General features: G+C 36.0%; 1 protein-coding gene and 1 pseudogene across 7 annotated transcripts in view; one reads left to right on the forward strand and one right to left on the reverse strand.

Moving 5' to 3' along the window:
• EXOC2 (exocyst complex component 2) overlaps positions 1–26,175 on the reverse strand; it is a 276,866-nt gene that overhangs the window by 211,151 nt on the left and 39,540 nt on the right. For 5 of the 7 annotated variants that reach the window (XR_004285152.1, XM_032340937.1, XM_032340932.1 and 2 more), the window contains 3 exons: positions 17,180–17,344; positions 12,073–12,249; positions 9,887–10,013 (listed from right to left, as the gene is read on the reverse strand). Coding sequence is in view for 6 of the 7 variants with exons in the window: in XM_032340937.1 (XP_032196828.1) it covers positions 9,887–10,013; positions 12,073–12,249; positions 17,180–17,297 (422 nt within the window). In the remaining variant the exon portion in view is untranslated. The remainder of the gene's footprint in view (positions 1–9,886; positions 10,014–12,072; positions 12,250–17,179; positions 17,345–26,175) is intronic. The other 2 variants (XM_032340936.1, XM_032340935.1) reach the window with 1 other exon arrangement.
• LOC116589424 lies at positions 23,024–23,867 on the forward strand (annotated as a pseudogene).

Genomic DNA, 26,175 nt, shown 5'->3' on the forward strand with positions numbered 1-26,175 from the left:
GTAACATACAATGGTAAAAATATTAGATTGGCAGCTGACTTATCCACAGAGACCTGGCAGGACAGAAAGAGCTGGCATGATATTTTCAGAGAACTAAACGAGAAAAACATGCAGCCAAGAATAATATATCCAGTTAGGCTATCATTGAAAATAGAAGGAGAGATTAAAAGCTTCCAGGACAAACAAAAACTGAAAGAATTTGCAAACACCAAACCAGCTCTATAGGAAATATTGAAAGGGGTCCTCTAAGTAAAGAGAGAGCCTACAAGTGTAGATCAGAAGGAACAGAGACCATATACAGTAACAGTCACCTTACAGGCAATACATGGCACTAAATTCATATCTCTCAATAGTTACCCTGAATGTTAATGGGCTAAATGCCCCTGTCAAAAGACACAGGGTATCAGAATGGATAAAAAAACAAAACCCATTTATGTTGCCTCCAAGAAACTCATTTTAAGCCCGAAGACACCTCCAGATTTAAAGTGAGGGGGTGGAAAAGAATTTACCATGCTAATGGACATCAGAAGAAAGCAGGAGTGGCAATCCTTATATCAGATCAATTAGATTTTAAGCCAAAGACTATAATAAGAGATGAGGAAGGACACTATATCATCCTCAAAGGGTCTGTCCAACAAGAAGATCTAACAATTTTAAATATCTATGCCACCAACGTGGGAGCAGCCAACTATATAAACCAATTAATAACAAAATCAAAGAAACACATCAACAATAATACAATAATAGTAGGGGACTTTGACACTCCCCTCACTGAAATGGACAGAACATCCAAACAAAAGATCAACAAGGAAATAAAGGCCTTAAACGACACACTGGACCAGATGGACATCACAGATATATTCAGAACATTTCATCCCAAAGCAACAGAATACACATTCTTCTCTAGTGCACATGGAACATTCTCCAGAATAGATCACATCCTCGGTCGTAAATCAGGACTCAACCAGCATCAAAAGATTGGGATCATTCCCTGCATATATTCAGACCCAATGCTCTAAAGCTAGAAGTCAACCCAAAAGGAAGTTTGAAAAGAACCCAAATACATGGAGACTAAACAGCATCCTTCTAAAGAATGAATGGGTCAACTGGGAAATTAAAGAAGAATTGAAAAAAATCATGGAAACAAATGATAATGAAAATACAACGGTTCAAAATCTGTGGGACACAACAAAGGCAGTCCTGAGAGGAAAATATATAGCGGTACAAGCCTTTCTCAAGAAACAAGAAAGGTCTCAGGTACACAACCTAACCCTACACCTAAAGGAGCTGGAGAAAGAACAAGAAAGAAACCCTAAGCCCAGCAGGAGAAGAGAAATCATAAAGATCAGAGCAGAAATCAATGAAATAGAAACCAAAAAAAACAATAGAACAAATCAACGAAACTAGGAGCTGGTTCTTTGAAAGAATTAATAAAATTGATAAACCCCTGGCCCGACTTATCAAAAGAAAAGAGAAAGGACCCAAATAAATAAAATCATGAATGAAAGAGGAGAGATCACAACTAACACCAAAGAAATACAAACTATTATAAGAACATACTATGAGCAACTCTACGCCAATAAATTTGACAATCTGGAAGAAATGGATGCATTCCTAGAGAACATATAAACTACCAGAACTGAACCAGGAAGAAATAGAAAGCCTGAACAGACCCATAACCAGTAAGGAGATTGAAACAGTCATCAAAAATCTCCAAACAAACAAAAGCCCAGGGCCAGACGGCTTCCCGGGGGAATTCTACCAAACATTTAAAGAAGAACTAATTCCTATTCTCCTGAAACTGTTCCAAAAAATAGAAATGGAAGGAAAACTTCCAAACTCATTTGATGAGGCCAGCATCACCTTGATCCCAAAACCAGACAAGGATCCCATCAAAAAAGAGAGCTATAGACCAATATCCTTGATGAAAAGAGATGCTAAAATACTCACCAAAATACTAGCCAATAGGATTCAACAGTACATTAAAAGGATTATTCACCACGACCAAGTGGAATTTATTCCAGGGCTGCAAGGTTGGTTCAACATCCGCAAATCAGTCAATGTGATACAACACATCAATAAAAGAAAGAACAAGAACCATATGATACTCTCAATAGATGCTGAAAAAGCATTTGACAAAGTACAGCATCCCTTCCTTATCAAAACTCTTCAAAGTGTAGGGATAGAGGGCACATACCTCAATATCATCAAAGCCATCTATGAAAAACCCACCGCAAATATCATTCTCAATGGAGAAAAACTGAAAGCTTTTCCGCTAAGGTCAGGAACACGCAGGGATGTCCATTATCACCACTGCTATTCAACATAGTACTAGAGGTCCTAGCCTCAGCAATCAGACAACAAATGGAAATTAAAGGCATCCAAATCGGCAAAGAAGAAGTCAAATTATCACTCTTCGCAGATGATATGATACTATATGTGGAAAACCCAAAAGACTCCACTCCAAAACTGCTAGAACTTGTACAGGAATTCAGTAAAGTGTCAGGATATAAAATCAATGCACAGAAATCAGTTGCATGTCTCTACACCAACAACAAGACAGAAGAAAGAGAAATTAAGGAGTCAATCCCATTTACTATTGCACCCAAAACCATAAGATACCTACGAATAAACCTAACCAAAGAGGCACAGAATCTATACTCAGAAAACTATAAAGTACTCATGAAAAAAATTGAGGAAGACACAAAGAAATGGAAAAATGTTCCATGCTCCTGGATTGGAAGAATAAATATTGTGAAAATGTCTATGCTACCTAAAGCAATCTACACATTTAATGCAATTCCTATCAAAGTACCATCCATCTTTTTCAAAGAAATGGAACAAATAATGCTAAAATTTATATGGAACCAGAAAAGACCTCGAATAGCCAAAGGGATATTGAAAAAGAAAGCCAACGTTGGTGGCATCACAATTCCGGACTTCCAGCTCTATTACAAAGCTGTCATCATCAAGACAGCTAGGTACTGGCACAAAAACAGACAAATAGATCAATGGAACAGAATAGAGAGTCCAGAAATAGACCCTCAACTCTACAGTCAAGTAATCTTCGACAAAGCAGGTAAGAGTGTCCAATGGAAAAAAGAGAGCCTCTTCAATAAATGGTGCTGGGAAAACTGGACAGCCACATGCAGAAAAATGAAAATGGACCATTTCCTTACACCACAAACAAAAATAGACTCAAAATGGATGAAGGACCTCAATGTGCAAAAGGAATCCATCAAAATCCTTGAGGAGAACACAGGCAGCAACCTCTTCGCCCTCAGCCGCAGCAACATCTTCCTAGGAACATCGCCAAAGGCAAGGGAAGCAAGGGCAAAAATGAACTATTGGAATTTCATCAAGATCAAAAGCTTTTGCACAGCAAAGGAAACAGTTAACAAAATCAAAAGACAACTGACAGACTGGGAGAAGATATTTGCAAACGACATATCAGATAAAGGACTAGTGTCCAGAATCTATAAAGAACTTAGCAAACTCAACACCCAAAGAACAAATAATCCAATCAAGAAATGGGCAGAGGACATGAACAGACATTTCTGCAAAGAAGACATCCAGATGGCCAACAGACACATGGAAAAGTGCTCCATATCACTCGGCATCAGGGAAATACAAATGAAAACCACAATGAGATATCACCTCACACCAGTCAGAATGGCTAAAATAAACACGTCAGGAAATGACAGATGCTGGCCAGGATGCGGAGAAAGGGGAATCCTCCTACACTGTTGGTGGGAATGCAAGCTGGTGCAGCCACTCTGGAAAACAGCATGGAGGTTCCTCAAAATGCTGAAAATAGAACTGCCCTATGACCCAGCAATTGCACTATTGGGTATTTACCCTAAAGATACAAACGTAGTGATCCAAAGCGGCACGTGCACCCGAATGTTTATAGCAGCAATGTCCACAATAGCCAAACTATGGAAAGAACCTAGATGTCCATCAACAGATGAATGGATCAAGAAGATGTGGTATATATACACAATGGAATACTATGCAGCCATCAAAGGAAATGAAATCTTGCCATTTGCAACAACATGGGTGGAACTAGAGCGTATCATGCTTAGCGAAGTAAGTCATGCAGAGAAAGACAAGTATCATATGATCTCCCTGATATGAGGAAGTGGTAATGCAACATGGGGGCTTAAGTGGGTAGGAGAAGAATAAATGAAACAAGATGGGAATGGGAGGGAGACAAACCATAAGTGACTCTTAATCTCACAAAACAAACTGAGGGTTGCTGGGGGGAGGGGGTTTGGGAGAAGGGGGTGGGATTATGGACATTGGGGAGGGTATGTGCTTGGTGAGTGCTGTGAAGTGTGTAAACCTGGTGATTCACAGACCTGTACCCCTGGGGATAAAAATATATGTTTATAAAAAATAAAAAAATTTAAAAAATTAAATAAATAATAAATAAAACTAAAATGTTTGTTCACGGTAACTGGAATTTAGGCTGCAATCCACCAAGTAAACTGATGGCTTAACAAGTCAGTAAAAGCAAGGTACATTCTGAGTAATTTAAATTAAATATACACTTTAAATATACTACCATGCCGTTGGAGAGTGAAAGCAATATATATTCTACTATGTACACTCATGAAATGCTTTAAGAAATCAAAACACAATTTTAAATAGCGACAACTCTTGCACCCTAAAATATATGCTTTCCATTAGATGGCAGTGTAAGCTCAGGTTTAAATCTTCTGGAAAGGTTTAGCCCATGCCAGGGAAAGACCCAGGGTACGTGGGTTGAGTAGTCACATACAGAACTAACAGCAATGTTCTCAACATATCAGAATTTGCTTCGAGTGTGAGAAAATTCTATAGTAATGACCTGTGAATGAGAAAAACAAAAACCACTTTGAGAAAAATTCTTACCACCTCACAGAGTAAGGCCGGGATATAGTTGTGTTACTGCATTAAAGAGAACATGTTTTCTTGATTTGGCAGATGGAAAGATGAAAAGGTGGGGAGGCTAAAACAGTAAAGTCGGTTTATATAGTTTTTTTGAGTGTTTGTATATTATATTCAATTCTTTTAGCTTTCAATTTTTAGCATCATTTTCACTCTGTTGTATTAAATATTATGAGCTTGCTCTTGGTTGTATATGATGTTGTTTTCTTTCTTTCCTCCCTTTTTGGGGAGCAGGGTCTGAAAGGTTCTGGACTTACGCACTGTATCACAGCCCACAAAATTGTTTTTATAAATTCTAAAAAGCGAATTTATCCAAGACTCTTCTCTTCTATACTCATACTGAGAATTATTTTGCCACCCGTCCCTTGTTTGTGGGGAAACTGGTCAACTTTCCTTTCTACCAAAACACCAAATTGATGAGAAGAAAATCAGATTTGCATTGCCCATAAAATCCATGTGGAAATAAAGCAGGTATTACTGGTCCATCAAATGACTAGACAGCCATTCCCTGTAATTATTTGACAATAGTTTAATAATAATTAATAATAAAAAGTTGTAGATCATATAAAAATAAGGGCAAAGCTCCATTTTTATGTCCTCACTTCCATATGTGTATGATCTCCAAAAACATAACTTAATATTCTCAAGTTAGACAAATATTTCTTTTAAGAAATATAACCTAGCAGGGCGCCTGGGTGTCAGTCTATTAGTGCCCAACCTTAATTCTGGCTCAGATCATGATGTCCAGGGTTATGACACTGGGGCTCCACGCTAGCTAGGCAAGGAACCTACTTGAGATTCTCTCTCCCTCTTCTCCTGCCTCCCCACACCAGTTGGGCAGGTGCCCATGTGGGTGCACTTTCTCTCTCTCTCTCTAAAAGAAAAAAAAGGAATATAACCCAGTGAGAGCTTTTACTTAACATGAACCTGTTTTACCTTTTCTTTCTGTTTAAATGGTTTGTCTCCATTACAATTTAAGCTATGCAAAGAACAGAGACATCTGTGACAATCAGTATAATAAATCAGAAATGCAGACTTTTTATAACTAAATCGTAGTCCCCGTTCAACGTGAAGTCTGTCTGTTTCCAAGCAATTAGTAACATTTTTATAAGTATCAAGGCATCATTTGTGCACAACATCAGTGAAAAATTTAGGAATATGAAGGACTTAAGCAGTCAAAGGAGGCAGTTAATAAAACTCAGTAACTAAAAGACGACAGCATGCATGCTGGGCACACCAGTAAAATGTTTATTTAACTCTGACTCACAAGAAAACTATATTCTGCTACTCTTACTTGCTTTTCCTTTTTTTTTTTTTTTAAGATTTTATTTATTTATTTGACAGAGAGAGATATCACAAGTAGGCAGAGAGAGGGAGGGAAGCAGGATCCCTGCAGAAAGCCCGATGAGATGCGGGACTTGATCCCAGGACCATGAGACCATGACTGGAGCCAAAGGCAAAGGTTTAACCCACTGAGCCGCCCAGGTGCCCCTCCTTACTTGCTTCTTTTTATTCAGATGAACTGGCCACAACACTACAGGACCTCCCACTGTTCCACATCGTACATCTGACTGTCAGCTGAAGAGAATTTCATCAACATTCACAATGCAATTACCAGCAGCTGATTCATCTTCCAAAGTGGCATCACAATTTTAATGATAAATCATTAGGACCACAGTATTTTATAATAAGCAATCATAATTCTTCAAACCTTCTAAATAATATATTTCAACAAACAAGTAATATTAAAACTCTAATATTCCTTCTCTAATGACATTTTTTTAAAAATTAAAATTAGATCCTGTCCCAACCTTTTTTTTATAATTAACATACAATGTATTATTTGCCCCAGAGGTATAGGTCTGCAAATCATCAGGCCTACAAATTTCACAGCACTCCCCATAGCACATACCCTCCCCAGTGTTCATAAACCAGCTACCCTATCCCTACTCCCCTAACCCCCAGCAATTTTAAACAAAAGAAACACCCAAATGTCATTAATATACAGAAATAAAAACCAGTTAGGAAATACTCTTGGGGATTCTAACCTGAACGTACATCATTCCGTACAGAGAGCAAAGCTTTTATTTAAAAAATACTGAGTCAGGAGGGCGCCTGGCTGGCTCAGTTGATACAGCATGCAACTCCTGATCTCAGTGTTGAAAGTTCAAGTCCTGAGCTGGGTGTGAAGCCTACTTAAAAAAATAAAAATAAAAAAGTAAAATAAATAAAATAAATCGAGTCAGGGAAATAAAACCCACATCAATATTTTAATACCCACTTTTCCTTTCCTTTTCTCTTTTTCTAAAATAAGATTTCTCTATCTGAAGTCAGAGGATTCAGTAAAATAAATGCTGTTTTCCTGACAGTATCTTTAAAAAATAAAAAGGAATCATGAAAAGCATTTTTCTGGCCAAAAACTTTCTCTTGTTTTCTATAACTCTTTGTACTTTCACCTTTCATTTTCTTGCTTTCTAGTATTCTAGCCTGTATTTCTTTTACTGAAAATGTCAAGACTTTAAATGTACAAAAGAACTACTGGAGTCCTTTCACGGTCTGGAGGGCCTTCCCAGTGTTTTCTGATTCTATAGAAACCTGTGCCTTTCTCTGTTCCTATTTTGCGACTAAGCTGTAGAAACAGAGGTTAACTAATGGAGGACTGATGGTGACTAGAGAGCCTCGGCCACAGAAATACCTGCCAGGTGATGATGCAACTAATTACCATGCAGTAGATATGGTCAGTCTACATCTTTCAGCATTCCTCACTGCCTATTATGTCTACCCTCTGGAATTTCCTCTGAACTGGCTTTAACATTTTTCTGGCTTTGCTATTAATTAATGAATTAAATAAAAGCTCTTAACATGTTCATTTTATATTTGTATGAGAGTCATGGCTTTACCTTTTCAAAAGACTACTCTATTCTATGGCTAAGCAAATTATTATTTGAAACTTAAGTAACAACTTGAAATAAATACTACTATTAATTTTACAGCCATTTTAGCACTTCTTAAATTAATGTATGTAATGCTTTTTAAAGATTTTAATACAATTTGTTACCCTGAAATCTCAACAGTTATTAAAAAGAGATTCTCTTCCTAAGTGACTGAGCAGAGCCTGAACAGTATATGATGCATGAAGAGCAAAAGCATCATTGTAACAATGACTAACATTTATTAAGCGCTTGCTACGAGCAACACTCTTCTAAAGCATTCACTCTCTGAATCCTCACAAACACCCTTTGATACAGGTACTGCATGTTGCACCTGAGAAAACTGAGGCAGAGTAGTTAAGTAACTGGCTCAAAGTCCTACTGCTGGTAAGCTGGAGAGCTAAGGCTCAAATGGAGTTTGGCTCTAGAATAAATTAGACTACCTCACAGAGAAGGAAAAAAAAAAAAGAAAGAAAGAAAACTTCTAAAGAGCCCAGCACATTTAGTGCCATTATTCCTGGCTGCTGTTACCAATGTTCCCTAAGAATAATCCTGACACATATTAAGAAAAAGTGCTATTAGAGAGAGTTCAAGCCCATCCCTTTTCTGGGTAGCAGCAAAAACAGAAATAATAAAGACAATTCAAAACTGGAAGGACCTGAGAAGGTAAAGAAGTCAAATAGGGGTGAGTTATATGCCAAACTGAAAATTAAGAAAATACATTTTATGATAGTAAACATTCAATTTAATCCTCCCATTGATAGTTTTGTCTAAAGCTCATATAAAATTCATAAAGTATTCCTATATTCCCTGTGCCCAAATATAAAATTTTATTTTCCTTATGAAAGAACAATCAAAAAGGACCTCCTGCTCTACACTTTTTTTGTGGCAGGCCTTGGAAAGAAGCTGGCTTCTAAGAGTAGTAAAGCAGGCTGTTTAAAGGCTTCTTATCAACTGCAAAGTCTATTCATGGTTGAAACTGTGCTCAACTAAATAGCTAGCAATTACCATTCTTTCTGGACTTTTCTGATCCTCAAACTCCTTTATAGAACACTGAAATCCTTAAAACATCTACAGATGACCCATACTGCCAAAGAGCTTCAAAGATGTGACCTAGGATAGTCCAAGTTCACTAAAAGCTGCTAAGCTAAGGATTTTTCTACACATGGTGAATTCCCAAGACAAACACTTGCTCCTTTCCTCTTAGCCAGAGGTAAAAGCCCACTAGGTGAAAAGAAGCTTGCTATTTGAATTACTAATGGTCTTCAAGTGTAGGCTTGAAGGTTAAATATATAAAGATTAGTATTATTATATTATATTATATTGTATTATATTATAGTGTTAACAGAACTAATTTGTCACCTTCGGTAACTGTTTATAGAGCAACACTCAGTATATAACTCCATGAGCAGAATCCCAAGGTTAGAAAATAAATTAGACACAACTAATATATTAAATGAATTGATTAAGATAGATATAAGGATAGAGGTACTAATTATAAAAGTTGCTAAAATACTACCCTAGCAATTAAGAAAATCATAGATTTGTTTACATCTTGAACACTCTCATTTACCTGCCGTAATTCTGAGAGATTAAGTCTAGATTAAGTATGAATTATAGGCAGGGGTTGTAAAAAAAATAAAAGACTACAGTGGGCCTAATCATTCTAAAATATTTCCCCAAAACACCAAGCACATGGAATGTTCTATTTTGATCTCAAGTACCACCTAAATATTTAAACTCACCAGCCCCAGATAAGTTATTACAAACTTCAAGATACTTTACTTCCTCACAAAAAGTAAACTAAAAAAACTAATGAGGTAAGTAGTTTTCGCCAAAATTTTTAACTAATTGGAACATTCACTAGGCAACAAACTGACCAGGCTTCAGAATAACACTTGAACCCAAACAACAGAAATGTCTTCAACTGTGTTTCCCTGGATGTTTCTGGAGTTTCCCTCTTTACTTGGAAGTATATGAAACTTTTCAGCAATAAAGAAAACTGAAGGCAAGATGGTACTCACTTTTCAATCTCAATGCCAAGAGGATTAGCAGGACGTAGAGACAAGGGGGGGATTCCTTTATTCCTGTCAGTACGCATATCATAATAATTCATTTCATCAACCCACACAGCAGATTGATCCAAAAGACCTGCCAAAATGAGGAGCACATCCTTAATGAGATACAAACTAACACTTTCCCTATTGCTTTACTTTTTAAAGACCTAATATAAAATGCACACTAAGGTGATTTTTGAGAAATTTGAAAGCACAAAAGCTGTGGTGCTTTCGTTTTTGTTTCTGTTTTTTTTAATGGTTGGTGGCTTGAATAAAAACACTAGGAATCTATAAAAAGGTAAATACAACACCTCTTGGTTCATGATTTCACTGTACACTATTCAACAGAGAAGGAACACTAAGCCTCTTAGAAAAAATTCTGCTAAAACAAATGTATTTTACATGTAACAAAAAGTAAAATTAATTCGGTTCATTCAAAAAATATCCAACAATTCCTTATATAAAGAAAACAGTCAAACACTTTCCAAGAAATGCATGGCTTGTGTAATGGAAATGACTTGGATATTCAGGAAAAATAGGTAAACACTGTCAACAAAATATAATCTCTGAAAACGGTACCCTCTTCTATGTGACTGAGTTCTTTGTCATTCACTTTGGCATAGGACTCACAGACTTACTACCTCTAAACCTGGGTTCAAACAGAAAATGGGCAAAGGGCCAATGAGCAGAGGAGCAGCTTCATGAGGGAAGGTATTTGATCCCAGGCAACTTCAAGCTATATGACCCTTTGTGAACCCACAAATTCTATCAGCACCCACAGTTCTGCCAGAATGCAACAAGAGGCTTTGTTAGAGGTTTTATTAAAATCTAGATATTCCTAAATTAGGCCTGATAAGCCTTTATTGAGTTTATACTGTGCTAGGTCCTGCCAGGATACTTTAGAATAAAATAAATTATCTTTATCTGCCATATAAATATGATATAAAACATTGCTGGGTTCTGTCAGTGTTTTAAGTTCCTCCAGAAAACTGGTAACAAGTTCTGGCTTTAATTTTCAGTTTTTGAATATATTAAATGAGTAAACAAAAACAGGGAATATTATATATGCACAGATATATGCATAGGCACACATATGTGTGTGTGTGTGTGTGTGTGTGTGTGTGTGTATGTGTGTTCCATTTTGTATTCTCTCTTAAATTTCTTATCTAAATTTTTATTTATGGGAAAAAAAATCTAGGATTCTAAAGAAGCCAATGCTGTAGAAAGGCTCTACACTCTAAGTTAGAAAACAAAAACAATCTGCAAAATTATTTACTTTTCAATATAAGAGAGAAGTATGACCTGGGCTTAATTACACCTGTGATATTCCTACATTACACAAATATTTACCAAGTACTAACCATGTATAAGACATCACAAGACCACAAAGATGAACCTGACATTAACTTTTTGTAAGGGTCTATACTAAGCACTTTATATGCACGCTGTAACTCATTTAATCCTACAGAGTAGGTAATATTGTTGTTCCACTTTTATCCACAAAGAACTAGCATTGAAGTTCCACAGTTCATAGTGCCAGACCTCAGATTAGTATTCAGAGTTCAGCTCCTTGGATCAAGTTCTTAACCACCCCTAATAAAAGGAAGGAAGTGTTAGGTACACAAAAAGTAACATTTAAAGTGCTACAGCATACAAAAAAAAAGTGCTTATTTCTTGTTCCGAGGGCTAAAAACACATTTTGGCCAGGCAACATTTTGTCCTGGCCTCAAAGGATAGAGGAAATGAAGGAAACAAGAACATTATTTAGATAGTATTATTGCTAATTTGGCCAAATGAGGAGGATATTTTACCTCAAATATTGACTGCATAATAGAAAGAAATGCAATTACTGTTTTCAAAATCAAGGAACTAAAATTGACAAAGCAAAATGTTAAAGAAATAAATTTTATAAAGAATTTAGGATGATAGTTCTCTCATGATCATCATCTTTAGGTTTCACTGTTAGCTCACCAAACTGCCTTTCCAAAAGTAATGCAAATTTTAACTAATATCCCATTCCTGTCAAAATAAACATAATCTAAATTAATGAGATGTGAGAGTAGGTAAATTTTATACAAATCTACCACTTTTAGATTTGAAAAGACAAAAGCCATTTTCATTTTCCTCTTTAAAAATTAAAGTTAAGATGATACCTATTTTTTCAGGTTTGAGTAGCTTGAAAGACACTGTTGAGGTTCCTTTGCCACCTGACTTGGTTGTGACAATAATGTCTCCTTTGTCATTTTTAGCTTGTCCCACTCGACAAACTATTTTACTTGCAGACATCCATTCTGCCGTCAGGAGGCAATTATGTCCACAAATTGTCAGACCTGAAAATAAAAGCATGTAAGTAACAAAGTTCAAAAGAACAAAGATAAGATCATAGACACATCTATTACATAAAAAGACAATTCTTCTCTCAGTATTACCAGGCTTTTTCCATGAAGTGAAAAATAAATCTAAAAATAACATTTCCTGTTCAATAGTTATTTCTATTATTGAATATACCCAATGTTACCTGCAAATATACTGTCTCTACTAATTTTTGTCTAATCCTTTTTCTTTAGTATTTAAGACTTCTTTAGATTATATTTAAGTTTCTTCAAATATCAATGGAATTAAAAAATAATGACCATAATAATTATGTGTAGGCATTCCAAATACTCAGACTATGCAACTCTTAAATTGCTTCCATAGGTTTTTATGGGAAATTATTGCTATTATTAGAAATCTAAGTTATTGACATAAATTTCTGACATATACTAAATATATCTATCATTCCCTAAAAATATATTTATCCATGTTCCTGAAAATAATGCACACTTACTTTTCCTAGCATTTAAATTATATATGGTATACATAGTATACACTTTATTTCAAGCAGAGCCTGGAGTCTGGTAAATCCAGCTGATGTTCTAGGGCCTTACTGGATTATTATTTCATTTTTTATATCTGTATCCTACACTGGTAGTTCATGCTGCCTTGGTGTTTCCCTAATGATACTGTCACTAAACTACATTTAGTGAACCAGAACTCCCAAAATGTCAACTCATGCCTGAAATTTCAGGCCCTGATAACAAGTAAATTACTATAATTTCGGCAGTAATCAAACAGGGAGGCAATGAAAGATTATAGTGAGGAAGATGTGACCCCAGACAGAACACCAATATATCACCATAAGGACAACTGCCAGCTCTTCTACTACTTATTTTATTTGTATTTTCCATTTCTGCAAAACAGAACAAGCTCATAAATATTTTTTGGAAAAAACAAGCCAAAATGTATGTGGCAAAGACCCAGACACTTCACACTTTCTATTCTCATTATTTAACTTTTTATATTGCTCAGCAGTCAATTTTGGCAATTACAATTTTTTTTTTCAGATACCAGGAAGGAACACCTCAACTAATGCCAAATTGGGCTGAAAAAATATAGGAAGGGATTCAAGTCAACTTTTGTCACAACTTAAAGCACTGTTTGGTAAGAATATTAACCATAGAGTAATAAAAACAATCACCTTTTAGAGATGCATTTGTTAAAATAATGAATTTCAGAGATTTCCCTAGAACAGCCATTATTTATACATGTATGGAATTCTGCCTTTCTTTTTCTCTTTTTTTAAGATTTATTTATTTGGGAGAGAAGCAGGGAGGTGGGAAGGGATGGGCAGAGGGAGGAGAAGCAGGCTCTCCACTGAACAGGGAGCAAGATGTGGGCTTGATCTCAGGGCAGATGCTTACCTGACAGCCACCCAGGCACCCCTGGAATTCTGTCTTTCTAACAACAGCATTTAACGTTTTCTGTTAATTTTTTTAAATGTATAATGACATTTACACATTTTTAAATGCATTCATAATTCAAAATTATTTTTTCAATATGAGAATGTCTTTAATATCCTTCCTGAAAATTTTTGAAAGTTTTGAAAAATGTAAACAATTTAAGAGATTCAAAACACTCCTAGAACTCCTCTCCATCTTTAAGAGAAGCACTCTGAAACACTTCAATGAATATTTGCTCAAATAATGTTTATGCATACACATATCAGTCTATGTATATTTTAAATGATGGAAAGGTCTTTAATATACTAAGTTTAAGTGTTACAGGTGGTAGGTATTTTGATATCACTCTAGGTTAACACATTAACTTAATATTTTAAAATTTTATAATATCAAAAAGATTCTTGTGATTTTATATATTGACTCGTTTCAGAAAAGAAACTAACTCACTAGTAAATGTCAGGACTTAATATAAAGTCATTCCTAAAATAGGTTCCCTGCTGGAGAACAACCTTATGATTAAAACTGAAGAAGGAGAGCAGATTTAAAATATATAGACAGGAAGTCTTAAAAACATGTTCAGATGAGCAAATATAAACGATATCCGTGACAGTACAAGCTAGGAAAAAGCTACCCAGAACAATAGTTTATTCATCTAGTTGTAGTGGCTATCAAGGTTTCTGTGATTTAATATCTGCTCTACATTTTAACTAAAAAAAAAAAAAAAATCACAATTTTAAACATAGATTCAAACAGATCATTTTAAATGTCATAACAATTAAATAAAGTCACAAGACCAATTTCTTAATTTCTAAAGCAACATTTTTGCTAAGTTACTGCAAACTGAGAAATCTGCTTCATAAAATATAACATCTTTTTTTTAAAGTAGCTTGTAGAATTTCAAATAAACTGTTTTTATAACGTTTCACTTGGCTAGCATAGATATCTTCTGAGCTAAAAACACCGAAATTATTTAGCAGATTGGGTTTGCTTTTTTAAAAAATGGTTTCTAAGCAATACATAGGCAGGTTGAAAGCTGAACTAGCAAGGTTTACAGAAGTATACACACTTAGTCAAATAAGAATAGCACTGCTTAAAGCTAAAGCAAGATTAAAATTTATATAGACTAGTAACTATCATGTTAGGAGCTCCAGTTAAAATGTAGGACATAACCTCCATCTTTATGGTTTACTTCTATGCATTCTAGGGACTCTTCCACTTTGGATAAAGAAAAATCTAGAATGAGCTATGTCAAAAATCAAGACATTGGATTAGATAAAACTATCTTCATAAGAATAATTAATTTTTCAGATGCCTGGGTGGCTCTGTCCGTTAAGCATCTGTCTTCGGCTCAGGTCATGATCCCAGGGTCCTGGGATAAGACCCACATTGGGCTCCTTCCTGTTAGGGAGCTTGCTTCTTCTGCCTCTGCCTGCTGCTCCCCGATTGTGTTCTCTCTCCCTCTCTCTGACAAACAAATAAAATCCTTTTTAAAAAAGAATAATTAATTTTTGTTTACTGAAGAATCAAAAACTATGGCTAGAGAAAACAAATAAAATAAGACATATTTAAATAGCACTAGTGAGAAGAACTAGCTAGGAAGTGCAAAACTCATTTATTAAACATAGCGCCAAGCTCCAATTCACTTTCTCTTTCCAAAGGTTTTCCAGATGGCCAAAAAAATAATCTGTCAACCTGCACCAATAATGCAAGAAAAATAAGTTCCAACTCACAGTCGCCAATATTTTACCAATACATCCCACATAAATTTTTAAAAGATTTACTTATTTGAGAGAGAGAGACAGCACAAGTCGGGGAGGAGCAGAGGGAGAGGGAGATACATATTCCCCACTGAGCAGGGAACCTGATTCAGGACCTGACTGCAGTACTCTGGAACTGTGCCCCAAGCCGAAGGCAGAAACTTAACAGACTGAGCCACCTACATGCCCCTAGGATCCCTCATAAATTAAGAAGAGTCAAGAGAATGTTTGAATCTAGATAAGTTTATATGGTAATCAGCATATATGTTGAATAGCATATACTAAAATCTCTCGCTTCCTCATTCTGAATGCATCTCTTTTCTAAACGCATCTCAGAGTTCACAAGAAAATAATCCTACCTGACCAAACAATTATAATATACATACATATAAATATATAAACATACATATATATGGAATATTACTCAGCCATTAAAAAAGAATGAAATCTTGCCATTTGCAATGACATGAATGGAGCTAGAGAGTATCAGGCTAAGTAAAATAAGTCAGTCAGAGAAAGACAAACACCCTATGATTTCACTCATATGTGGAATTTAAGAAATAAAACAAGTATAGAGGGAAAAAAAAGAGAGGCAAACCAAGAAACAGACTCAACTATAGAGAACAAACTATTGGTTACCAGAAGGGAGGTATGCGAGGTGGATGGATTAAATAGGTGATATGGATTAAGAAGTGCATTTGTGGTGAGCACTGGGTACTGTATGAGAAGTGCTGAATCACTAAGTTGTTCACCTGAAACGAATAATATACTATATGTTAACTAAGGGGAATTAAAAAAAAAACTTAAGAAAAGACAAGCAAGGGATGAGAACCACTTACAAACATGAATGTTTAAATAATCAGCAGTAGGAAGTCTTCATGTTACAGAGTAACATGCTACAGAGTGGGAGTAGAGGGGACAGACACTATACAAACTAATAAATTTGTATAGTGCCAACAGGATACAGAGTGTGCATGTCCTTGAACTTAAAAAGATTAAAAAAAACAGATACGAAAACCTATGATTTAGCTTAGCATAAATATATAAATATCAGGGAAGCCTAAATAAAAAGACAGATTAACATGGGTGGGAATTAGTGTGAAGAGTTTTTTTGTTGTTGTTGTTGTTGTAAGTCTCAAATTTTGACAGACAAAGACTATTCGTATTTCAGATCTATGGTGGGGCTCTCAACACGATGAAGCATCAGTGTGGCAGAGGAAAGGAAATAAGTAAGATTCACAGGTCTTAGTAAGGATATGCACCTGGTGAGAGTAGATAGCTTCTTCTAGGTGAACTGAGGATAAGACCAACTGGTACTGATATCACCAGGAGACAGAGTTTAGATTTGATTTGAAGGGCAATAAAGAACAGAAGAGGTACAATTTCCAGAGCACTACAGAACAAATACAAACAGATACATAATGGAGGGAAAACTAAAGTGGGCAAAAATAGCTAGAAAGGATATTTGGTCAATCAAAGCAAGAGAAAGCAAGGCTGAGGAAAAGGAGGCAAGTCTCAGCTGTGGGAAACTTTCTGAAGGACTCGGTGAAAAGCAATTTAGACAAGATTTGATAAATAATGATTTTTACAAAGAAAATCCAGAAAACCAAATAATTCTTTCATCTTTATTCAGATTATTCCATAAAGATCACAATGTTTTTTTTTTTCTATCAGCTTATCTCAACTGCCCACTACAAAAATGAAAACATAGTTCTTGCTCTTACCTATGAGGTCAGTTGGGCCAGTTCCCAGGTTTTCTCCTCTAATTGTGACCTTTGTCCATGGTATTCCTTCATTTGGAGATATGCCTGTCACAAGAGGGGGTTGTCGTGATCGGGACATTGTGCTTTGTTTGGGCAAACCGGAGGTCTAGTTACAGAAGTAATCTGCTAAAAAAGAAAGGAAAGTATTAGTGACAACTGAAATAAGTATTGACTAAAAATACAAGAAAGCTAGAGATTCAATACCAAACATAAAAAGTATTCTTAAACGTGAAGTTCCATAATTTTTAGCTGTTATTTAACCTACCTGCCAACATCTACTGAACATTAAATTTACCAAGGACATTATAGCTGGTACTGTGAGGGAAATGTCAGAAAAATAACAGACAACTAAGCTCTTGGTTCTGGAACTTTCAATATGATAGAACCTAATGTCACCATTAGCTCCATACCTACACCTGCTGAATCCCAAAAATATGCTAGAAACTGTGCTACTGACCAAGTTGTTAAAGGAAGACGTTCTGATTAATCATGTTCATAAAAATTAAAATACATTCCCATAGATGTACTGAACTTTCTTATAACACACACAAAAATTTACTCCAAATATACTATAGACCTACATGTACAAGACAAAACTATAAAATTCTTTGAAGAAAATGCAGGAGTAAATCTTTGTGATCTTGGGTTAGGCAAACACCTCTTAGACACAACACCATATGCAACAAAAGGAGAAAAAGAGATAAACTGGACTTGGTCAAAATTAAAAACCTTTGTGCTTCAGAGGACACCATTTAAAAAAAGTGAAAAAGACAACCCACAGGAGAAAATATTTGCAAACAGTGTCCCTAATAAGAGACTTCTATCTAGAATATATAAAGAGCAATTACAACTCAATGTAAAAGTGAATACTTAAAAAATGGGAAAGAATCTGAATAGACATTTCTGCAAAGAAAGATTTAAAAAATTCAATAAAGACATGAAAAGATGCTCAAATGTCATTAGCCAAGGAAATGCAAATCAAAAATCAAACCCACAATGAAATATAACCTTATACGCACTAGAAGGCTATAATCAAAAAGGCAAAAAATAATGTGTTGGCAATGATGGGGAGAAATTAGAACCACTGTGCATTGCTGGTGGGAATATAAAAGATATAGCCACTCTGGAAAAGTTTGGTAGTTCCTTAAGAGGTTAAACACAGACTTAATATACAATTCACTGATTCAACTCCTAAGCAGCTAAGCAGCTACTCCTAAGCACCTAAGCAAGAGAAATTAAAATATATGTCCACATAAAAATATGTCCATGAATGTTCACAGTAGCATTAATAAAAGTCAAAGAGTAGAATAACTCAACAGTCTATAAATGAATGAATGAGAAAGTAAAATGAAGTATATCCATACAATGAATATCATTTGGCATGAAAGAAAAAAGAAACAAAGTACTCTCATGTGCTTCAAAATGGATCACCCTTGAAAACATTATACTAAGTTATTAATGAAGCCAGTCAGAAAGAACCACACACTAAATAACCCCATTCATAATAAATGTCTGAAAGAGAGAAATCTACAGAAACACAAAGTAGCTCTCTAGGGCTATAGAGGGGAGATTGAGAGGAACTGGAGTAAACTGCCAGTAAGTATGGTCTTTTCAGTAGTGATGAAAATTCTAAAGCTGATCATGGTAAGAGTTATACAATTAAGTGGTTATGCTGAACACAACTGAATTTTTCATTTAAATGGGTAAACTATATAGAATATGAATAAATCTATTTTAAAAAGACAAAGATTTCTTTGGAAAGTAAGTTTATTTTTTTTATTTATTTTTTATTTTTATTATTTTTTTAAAGATTTTTATTTATTTATTTGACAGAGAGATCACAAGTAGGCAGAGAGGCAGACAGAGAGAGAGGAAGAAGCAGGCTCCCCGCTGAGCAGAGAGCCCGATGTGGGGCTCGATCCCAGGACCCTGGGATCATGACCTGAGCCAAAGGCAGCGGCTTTAACCCACTGAGCCACCCAGGCGTCCCTGGAAAGTAAGTTTAGAGAGGAATATAATGATCACTATTTTTGTTAGGATATTTCTGAGAATTTCAAAACCATTCACTCAATACACATCCATACTGGATACTCAATTTTCATCTAAGAGAAAACTCCAGTCTACTTAGCACAGAGCAGGTAAACTTAATCATAAAGCCACAGTCTTATGGCTTAAGGAATAAATAGGAGGATGAAAATTTTAAGCTAACAGAGTAGCTAGAAGGAGAGGAGGAGGGGTGCCTCGTGGTACAGTGGGTTAAGCTTCCAACTCTTGGTTTTGGCTCAGGTCATGATCTCAGGGTCATGAGATCGAGCCCCACATCAGTCAAGCTCCAAGATGGGAGCAGAGCCTCCTTGAAATTCTCTCTCCCTCTTCCTCTACCCCTCCAGCGTGTGCATATGCTCTCTCTCCTTCTCTCTAAAATAAATATATCTTTCAGAAAGAAGGAAAGAAAGAAAGAAAGAAGAAGAAAAGAAATAAAAAACAGAAAAGGAAAGAAAAAAAAGAAACCAAAAGAAAAGAAAAGAGAAAAGAACAAAGTTCTGGAGTAGAGGGGGCCACAGACGCAGAAAAAAATATTACAGAAACCCCTGACTGGCCCCTGAACTGCACTTCATAGGTTGCAGAGGAGAGACTGCAAGTAGCACGACATAGACCAACAGCTTAAAGAATGAAGAAGTGAGCAAGGATTTTGGTAGCTGCCCACCACAGGGGAGACGAGAGGTTGAAATGTGAATCTAGTCAAATTAACAATGTCTGTTAAAAAACAAACAAAGCCAACACTCTCCAGAAGAACAGAACAGACTCCAAGGTCTCTAAATGTAATATCCACATATCTAGGACACAATAAAAATGAATGATCCCATTAAAAAATGTGAAAAATTGGGGTGCCTGGGTAGGTCAGTCATTAAGCATCTGCTTTCGGTTCAGGTCATGATCCCAGGGTCCTGAAATGGAGCCCCACATGGGCTCCCTGCTCAGCAGGAAGCCTGCTTCTCCCTCTCCCATTCCTCCTGCTTGTGTTCTCTCTCTCACTGTGTCTCTCTGTCAAATTTAAAAAAAAAAAAAAAAAAAAAAAAAAAGGTGAAAAATATGTAGCCCTTAGTCAAGTAACAAGTAGACAACAGAAACGAGATGAGCCAAATCCAAACCAGTAAACAAGTATCTGAAAGAGTATAAAATAAGCTATTAAAGAAATATATGACAATAATGAATGGATATATAACAACTCAAAATAGCAGAATTGAAATTATAAAAACAAATATTAAAAAATGGAGGTTTTAGGACAGGAAGGTACGGTACCTGAAATGAAAAGTACAATGACTGAGTTAAACAGAAATTAACTGAAGAAACAGTGAACATGAACATAGGTCAAGAAACTATGTAATATAAAGAATAGAAAAAAGAAAAAGGAACAGAGGTTCACTGACCTGTGGAAAATATCAAACACTGACTGCTATGAGTGGAATCTCAGAAACAGAGTAGACAGAATGAAGCACAAAATAATACTTGAAGGAAAAAAGGTTTGAAATTTTCCCAAACTTACTGAAAACTATTATTTTCTAAATACCCAATAAGTCCAGGCAAGATAAATCACCAGGCAAGATAAATACAAAGAAAATCACACCTAGACACACTGAAGTCAAACTGTTAAAAATCAAAGATAAAGAAAAAAATATTAAAGCAGACAGGAAAAACAGTGACACATTATATACATAAGAATGACGATATGATGATAACTTCTAATCAGAAAAATTAAAGGCCAAAAGACAAATGGAACATCCTAGAGTGCTGAAAGGAATTTTTAAAAAGTCAGAAATGAAGATTTTTTTTTAAGATTTTTATTTATTTATTTGACAGAGAGAGATCACAAGTAGGCAGAGAGGCAGGCAGAGAGAGAGAGAGCAGGAAGCAGGCTCCCTGCTGAGCAGAGAGCCCAATGTGGGACTCGATCCCAGGACCCTGAGATCATGACCTGAGCCGAAGGCAGCGGCTTAACCCACTGAGCCACCCAGGCGCCACAGAAATGAAGATTTTTAAAAAGGAATTTTATGCTGTTGGAAAAACTGATAGCTACATTCAAAGAATGAGACTGGATCCCTATCTTACACTGTACATAAAAATCAACTTAAAGCAGATTAAAGATGTTAACACAAGAACTAAAACTGTAAAACTCATATAAGAAAACACAGGATGTAAGATTCTTTTTTTTTTTTTTTTAAAGATTTTATTTATTTACTGGAGAGAAAGAGAGAGCAGGGAGCAACAGTAAGAGGAAGAAGCAGACTCCACACCTGAGCAGGAAGCCCAATGCAGGGCTCAATCCCAGCCATGACCTGAGCCAAAGGCAAACACTTAACCTCATGAGCCACCCAGACTCCCCAGGACGTAAGATTCTTGACACTGGTATTGGCAATGATTTTTTTCAGATTTCACACCAAAAATAAAAGCCACAAGAGCAAAAATAAACAAGGAGAACTACATTAAACTAAAAAGCTTGTGCACTCTAAAGAAAACCAATAAAATCAAGGGCAATTACAGATGAGAGAAAATATTTATAACCCACATATCCAACAAGTAGTCAACATCTAAATAGAAGGAACCTGTACACCTCAAAAGAAAAAAAAAAGAAAAAGAAAAAAAAAAAAAAAGAAAAGAAAAAGACAAATAATCCAAATTTTAAAAATGAGCTGAGGACACTTTTCCAAAGAAGACATAGAAATGACCTACAAGAACACAAAAAGGTGCTCAAAGCGACTAATCATCAGCGAAAGCCAAATCAAAATCACAATGACATGATTACCCCACACCTGTTAAGATGTCTATTATCAAAAAGACAAGAGATATGGGACGCCTGGGTGGCTCAGTTGGTTAAGCAGCTGCCTTCGGCTCAGGTCATGATCCCAGCGTCCTGGGATGGAGTCCCACATCGGGCTCCTTGCTCAGCAGGGAGCCTGCTTCTCCCTCTGCCTCTGCCTGCCATTCTCTCTGCCTGTGCTCGCTCTCTCCCCCTCTCTCTCTCTGATAAATAAATAAAATCTTAAAAAAAAAAAAAAAAAAGACAAGAGATAACAAATGCTGGTTGTAGAGAAAAGGAGTATTTATACATTGCTGGTGGGAATATAAACTGGTATAGCCACTATGGAAAACAACACGGAAGTTCCTCAAGAGATTAAAATTAGTTTTTCATTATGGGTTTGCCACCAGAACAGAGGTGTCATGAAAGCACTGTGAAATCCAAGCCAAAATGGGCAAGGAAAACACTCAGTCCATCACCATCAGCATTAGACACATAGATTTGGGCAAGTCTACCACCACTAGCCATCTGATCTACAAATGTGGTGGGATCCACATACGAACCTTAATATTTGAGAAGAAGCCTGCTGAGATAAGAAAGATCTTCTTCAAATATACCTAGATCTTGGATGAACTGGAAGTTTAATTTGAGCACAGTATCGCCAATGACCTCTCTCTGTGGAAATCTGAGACCACCAAGTGTTATGTAACCATCATTGATGCCTTAACACACAGAGATTTTATCAAAAACAAACAGAACAAAACAAAAACATGTTTACAGGCATATGTCAGGGTAACCATGCTGTCCTGGAACGCAGACCTACAGCCTGCATAGTTCTGATAAGGATTAAATACAAGCTGGTTGTTACATTCTTAAAGACTCTCATGACTGCCTGTAAATCTCAACAATAGTAAAGCACCAAAGAAATCTTGCAAAAGTAGTTTTATGAGTAGAAATTCAAAGGAAACGTGATCTAATATTCCTTATACGTCCCCTCCCCCTTGAACATGAAGCATGTAACTGCCAGCTTCATACAGCAAAAGTACAGCTATTTCTGCCCATGAGTCCTGTCCCTGTACTACCTGAATACACTTTACTAAGTTGCACCCTGAAACATCTCAAGAATTCTTTCTCGACCACCACACTCAATGATCCCACAACAGAAAGATCCATGAGCATGCCCTTCTGGTTTACACACTGGGTGTGAAACAACTAATTATTGGTATTAACAAAATGGATTCTACTGAGCTACCCTACAGACAGAAGAGATATGAGAAAATTAATTAAGTCAGCACATACATTAAGGAAATTGGCTATAACCCTGACACACATTAGCATTTGTGCCAATTTCTGGTTGGAATGGTGACAACATGCTTTGGTTCACGGATGGAAAACAATCCTTAAAGATGGCAATGCCTGTGAAACCACACTCTTGAAGCTCTGAATCGTATCCTAAAATCAACTCACCCATCCAACAACCCCCTGCATTTGTCCCTCCATATCAGGACATCCATGAAATTGATAGTATTGGTTCTGTCCCTATAGGCTGAGTGAAAACTGTCAAACCCAGCATGATGGTCACCTTTTTTCCAGTCAACATTACAACTTGAGCTTGAGTGAAGTTCTTCCTAGGGCCAATGTGGGCTTCAATCAAGAATATGTCTGTCAAAGACGCTGATTAAGGTAACTCAGCTGGTGACAGCAAAAATGACCCACCAACAGAGGAAACTGGCTTCATGGCTCATGTGATTATCCTGAGACATCCAGGCCCAATCAGTTCTGGCTATGTGCCTGTGCTGGATTATCACAGAGCTCCACAATGCTCACAAGTTTGCTGAGCTAAAAGACTGATCATCAGGATGCCTGGGTGGCTCAGTTGGTTAAGCAGCTGCCTTTGGCTCAGGTCATGATCCCAGCATCCTGGGACTGAGTCCCACATCAGGCTCCTTGCTCAGCAGGGAGCCTGCTTCTCCCTCTGCCTCTTCCTGCCACTCTGTCTGCCTGTGCGCTCTCTCTCTCTCTCTCTCTCTGACAAATAAATAAATAAATCTTTAAAAAAATAAAAAAATAAAAGACTGATCATCGTCTCGAGAAGAAGCTGGAAAATAATCTTGCCATTTGTGACAACAAAAGATAAAACTGGAGAACATATGCTAAGCGAAATAAGGCAGAGAGAGAAAGACAAATATTACACGGTTATCACACATGGAACCTAAAAAAACCCTTTTTGTAAAAAAGGCTAACTCATAGAAACAGAGTAAAATGCTTATTGTTAGGGCTTGTGGGGCAGGGGAATTGGGGAAAAGACAGAAAAGGATACAAACTGTCCTTTGTATCCTTTGTATCCTTTCCAGTTATAAGTAAGGTCTAAGGATCTAATGGTGACTACAGTTGATAACACTGTATTGTATAACAGAAATTCGCTGGGAGAATAGAACTTAAGTATTTTCACCAAAAAAAATAAACAAAAAAGGGTAAAGAGGTGAAGTGACAGATGTGTAGATCAACCTAATTGTGTAATGTAATATCATAATATATATAATAACAAATCATGTTACACACTTTAAGTATATTATAATTTTGTCAGTTATATACCTCAATAAAGCTGGCAAGAAAAGGAATAAGACTGGTTATTTTTAAATAAAGGAACCTTACTGGGAACAAATCTGCATGACAAGAAACACTGAAAGAATTTCTTTAATCTGAAGGAGAAATGACACCACACAGTAACTTGGAAGATTTTATAATTCTCGAGAAAGGATGAATTCATCAGGACATAACCATGTAAACTGTGTATACACCTAGTAATACAGCTTCAAAACACATGATGCAAATGCTGAGTGAAAGGGTCAAAGTGCTAAATCCACAATCATGATTGGAGATTTTAATATACTCTTTACATAGGGGCATCTGGATAGCTTAGTCAGTTAAACATCTTAGTCTTGATTTCAGCCCAGGGTCATGAAATCAAGTCCCATGTCAGGCTCTGCAGTGGGTATGGAACCTCTCTCTTCTCCCCTCCCAATGTCCCACTCCATCCCTTCCTCACTCATGTGCCCATATGCTCTAAATAAATATATAAATAAATAAAGATAACAGCTAAACAAAAAACCAAAAATTTGTAAAGCTACAGAATACATGAACAACACTACTGATCATCTTGACCCGACATATACCAAAGCTCCTTTTCAAATGTCTGAAGAATTTCACCAAGACAGACTATATGATGGGCCATAAAGTAAGTCATAATGAATTCCAAAGACTGAAATTCCAAAGCTGTAAAGGAATTAAATTAGAAAGCTATAGCAATACAATATTGAGAAAAGTATCCAAGTATTTGGAAATTAAATGACAAACTTAAATAACCCAACAGTCAAAAAATAATGAACAGAGGAAAAAAAAATTTAACTGAATATTAATGAAAATATAATCAAAATTTGTGAGACGGAGCCAAAGCAGGACTTTCACAGCTTATGATAAGAGAAGAACAGTTAAAAATAAGGATGTATGTTTCTATCTTAAGAAATTAGAAAAGGCAAAGCTAATAATAAAATACAAAGGGGCAGGGAGGAAGAACAAAGGAAGTAGAATAAAGAAAAGAACAAGTACTGGTAATCAAAAAAAAAAAAAAAAAAAACCCACACAAAAAATAAAAAGAAATCAAGAAAAAATTGTAAAGCCAGAAGTCTTTCTGCAAAAATTAATCAATAAGCCTTAGCAAAATTCTCTTTAAAAAGAGAAGCACAAATTGCCAATCTCAGGAATGAAAGAGCAGGTAACTATAGATACTAAAGATATTTTTTAAAGAATAATGAAGGAATATTATGAAAAATTTTATGTCAATGAATTTCATAACTTGGATGAAGTAGAAAATTTCCTCAAAAAGGACAAGTTACCAAACTAACACAAGATAAATAAGAAATCTCAATACCTTCATTTTATTAAATAAATTAAATTCATCATCAAAAACTTTCCTACAAAGAAAAACTCCAGACCTAGTGGTTTCACTGAAAAAATCTATCAAACATTTAAGGAAGAAATAATAAAAAGCGTACACATATTATTTCAGAAAGCAGCAGCAGTGGAAAAATGCCATGACCATGTGGGGTTTACAACAATACAGTAAGTACAACAGTAAGATTTGGCTTTCCAAAAAAAA

The sequence above is a fragment of the Mustela erminea genome, chromosome 4 (genome assembly GCF_009829155.1).
Source record: "Mustela erminea isolate mMusErm1 chromosome 4, mMusErm1.Pri, whole genome shotgun sequence".
Classification (NCBI taxonomy): Eukaryota; Metazoa; Chordata; class Mammalia; order Carnivora; family Mustelidae; genus Mustela; species Mustela erminea.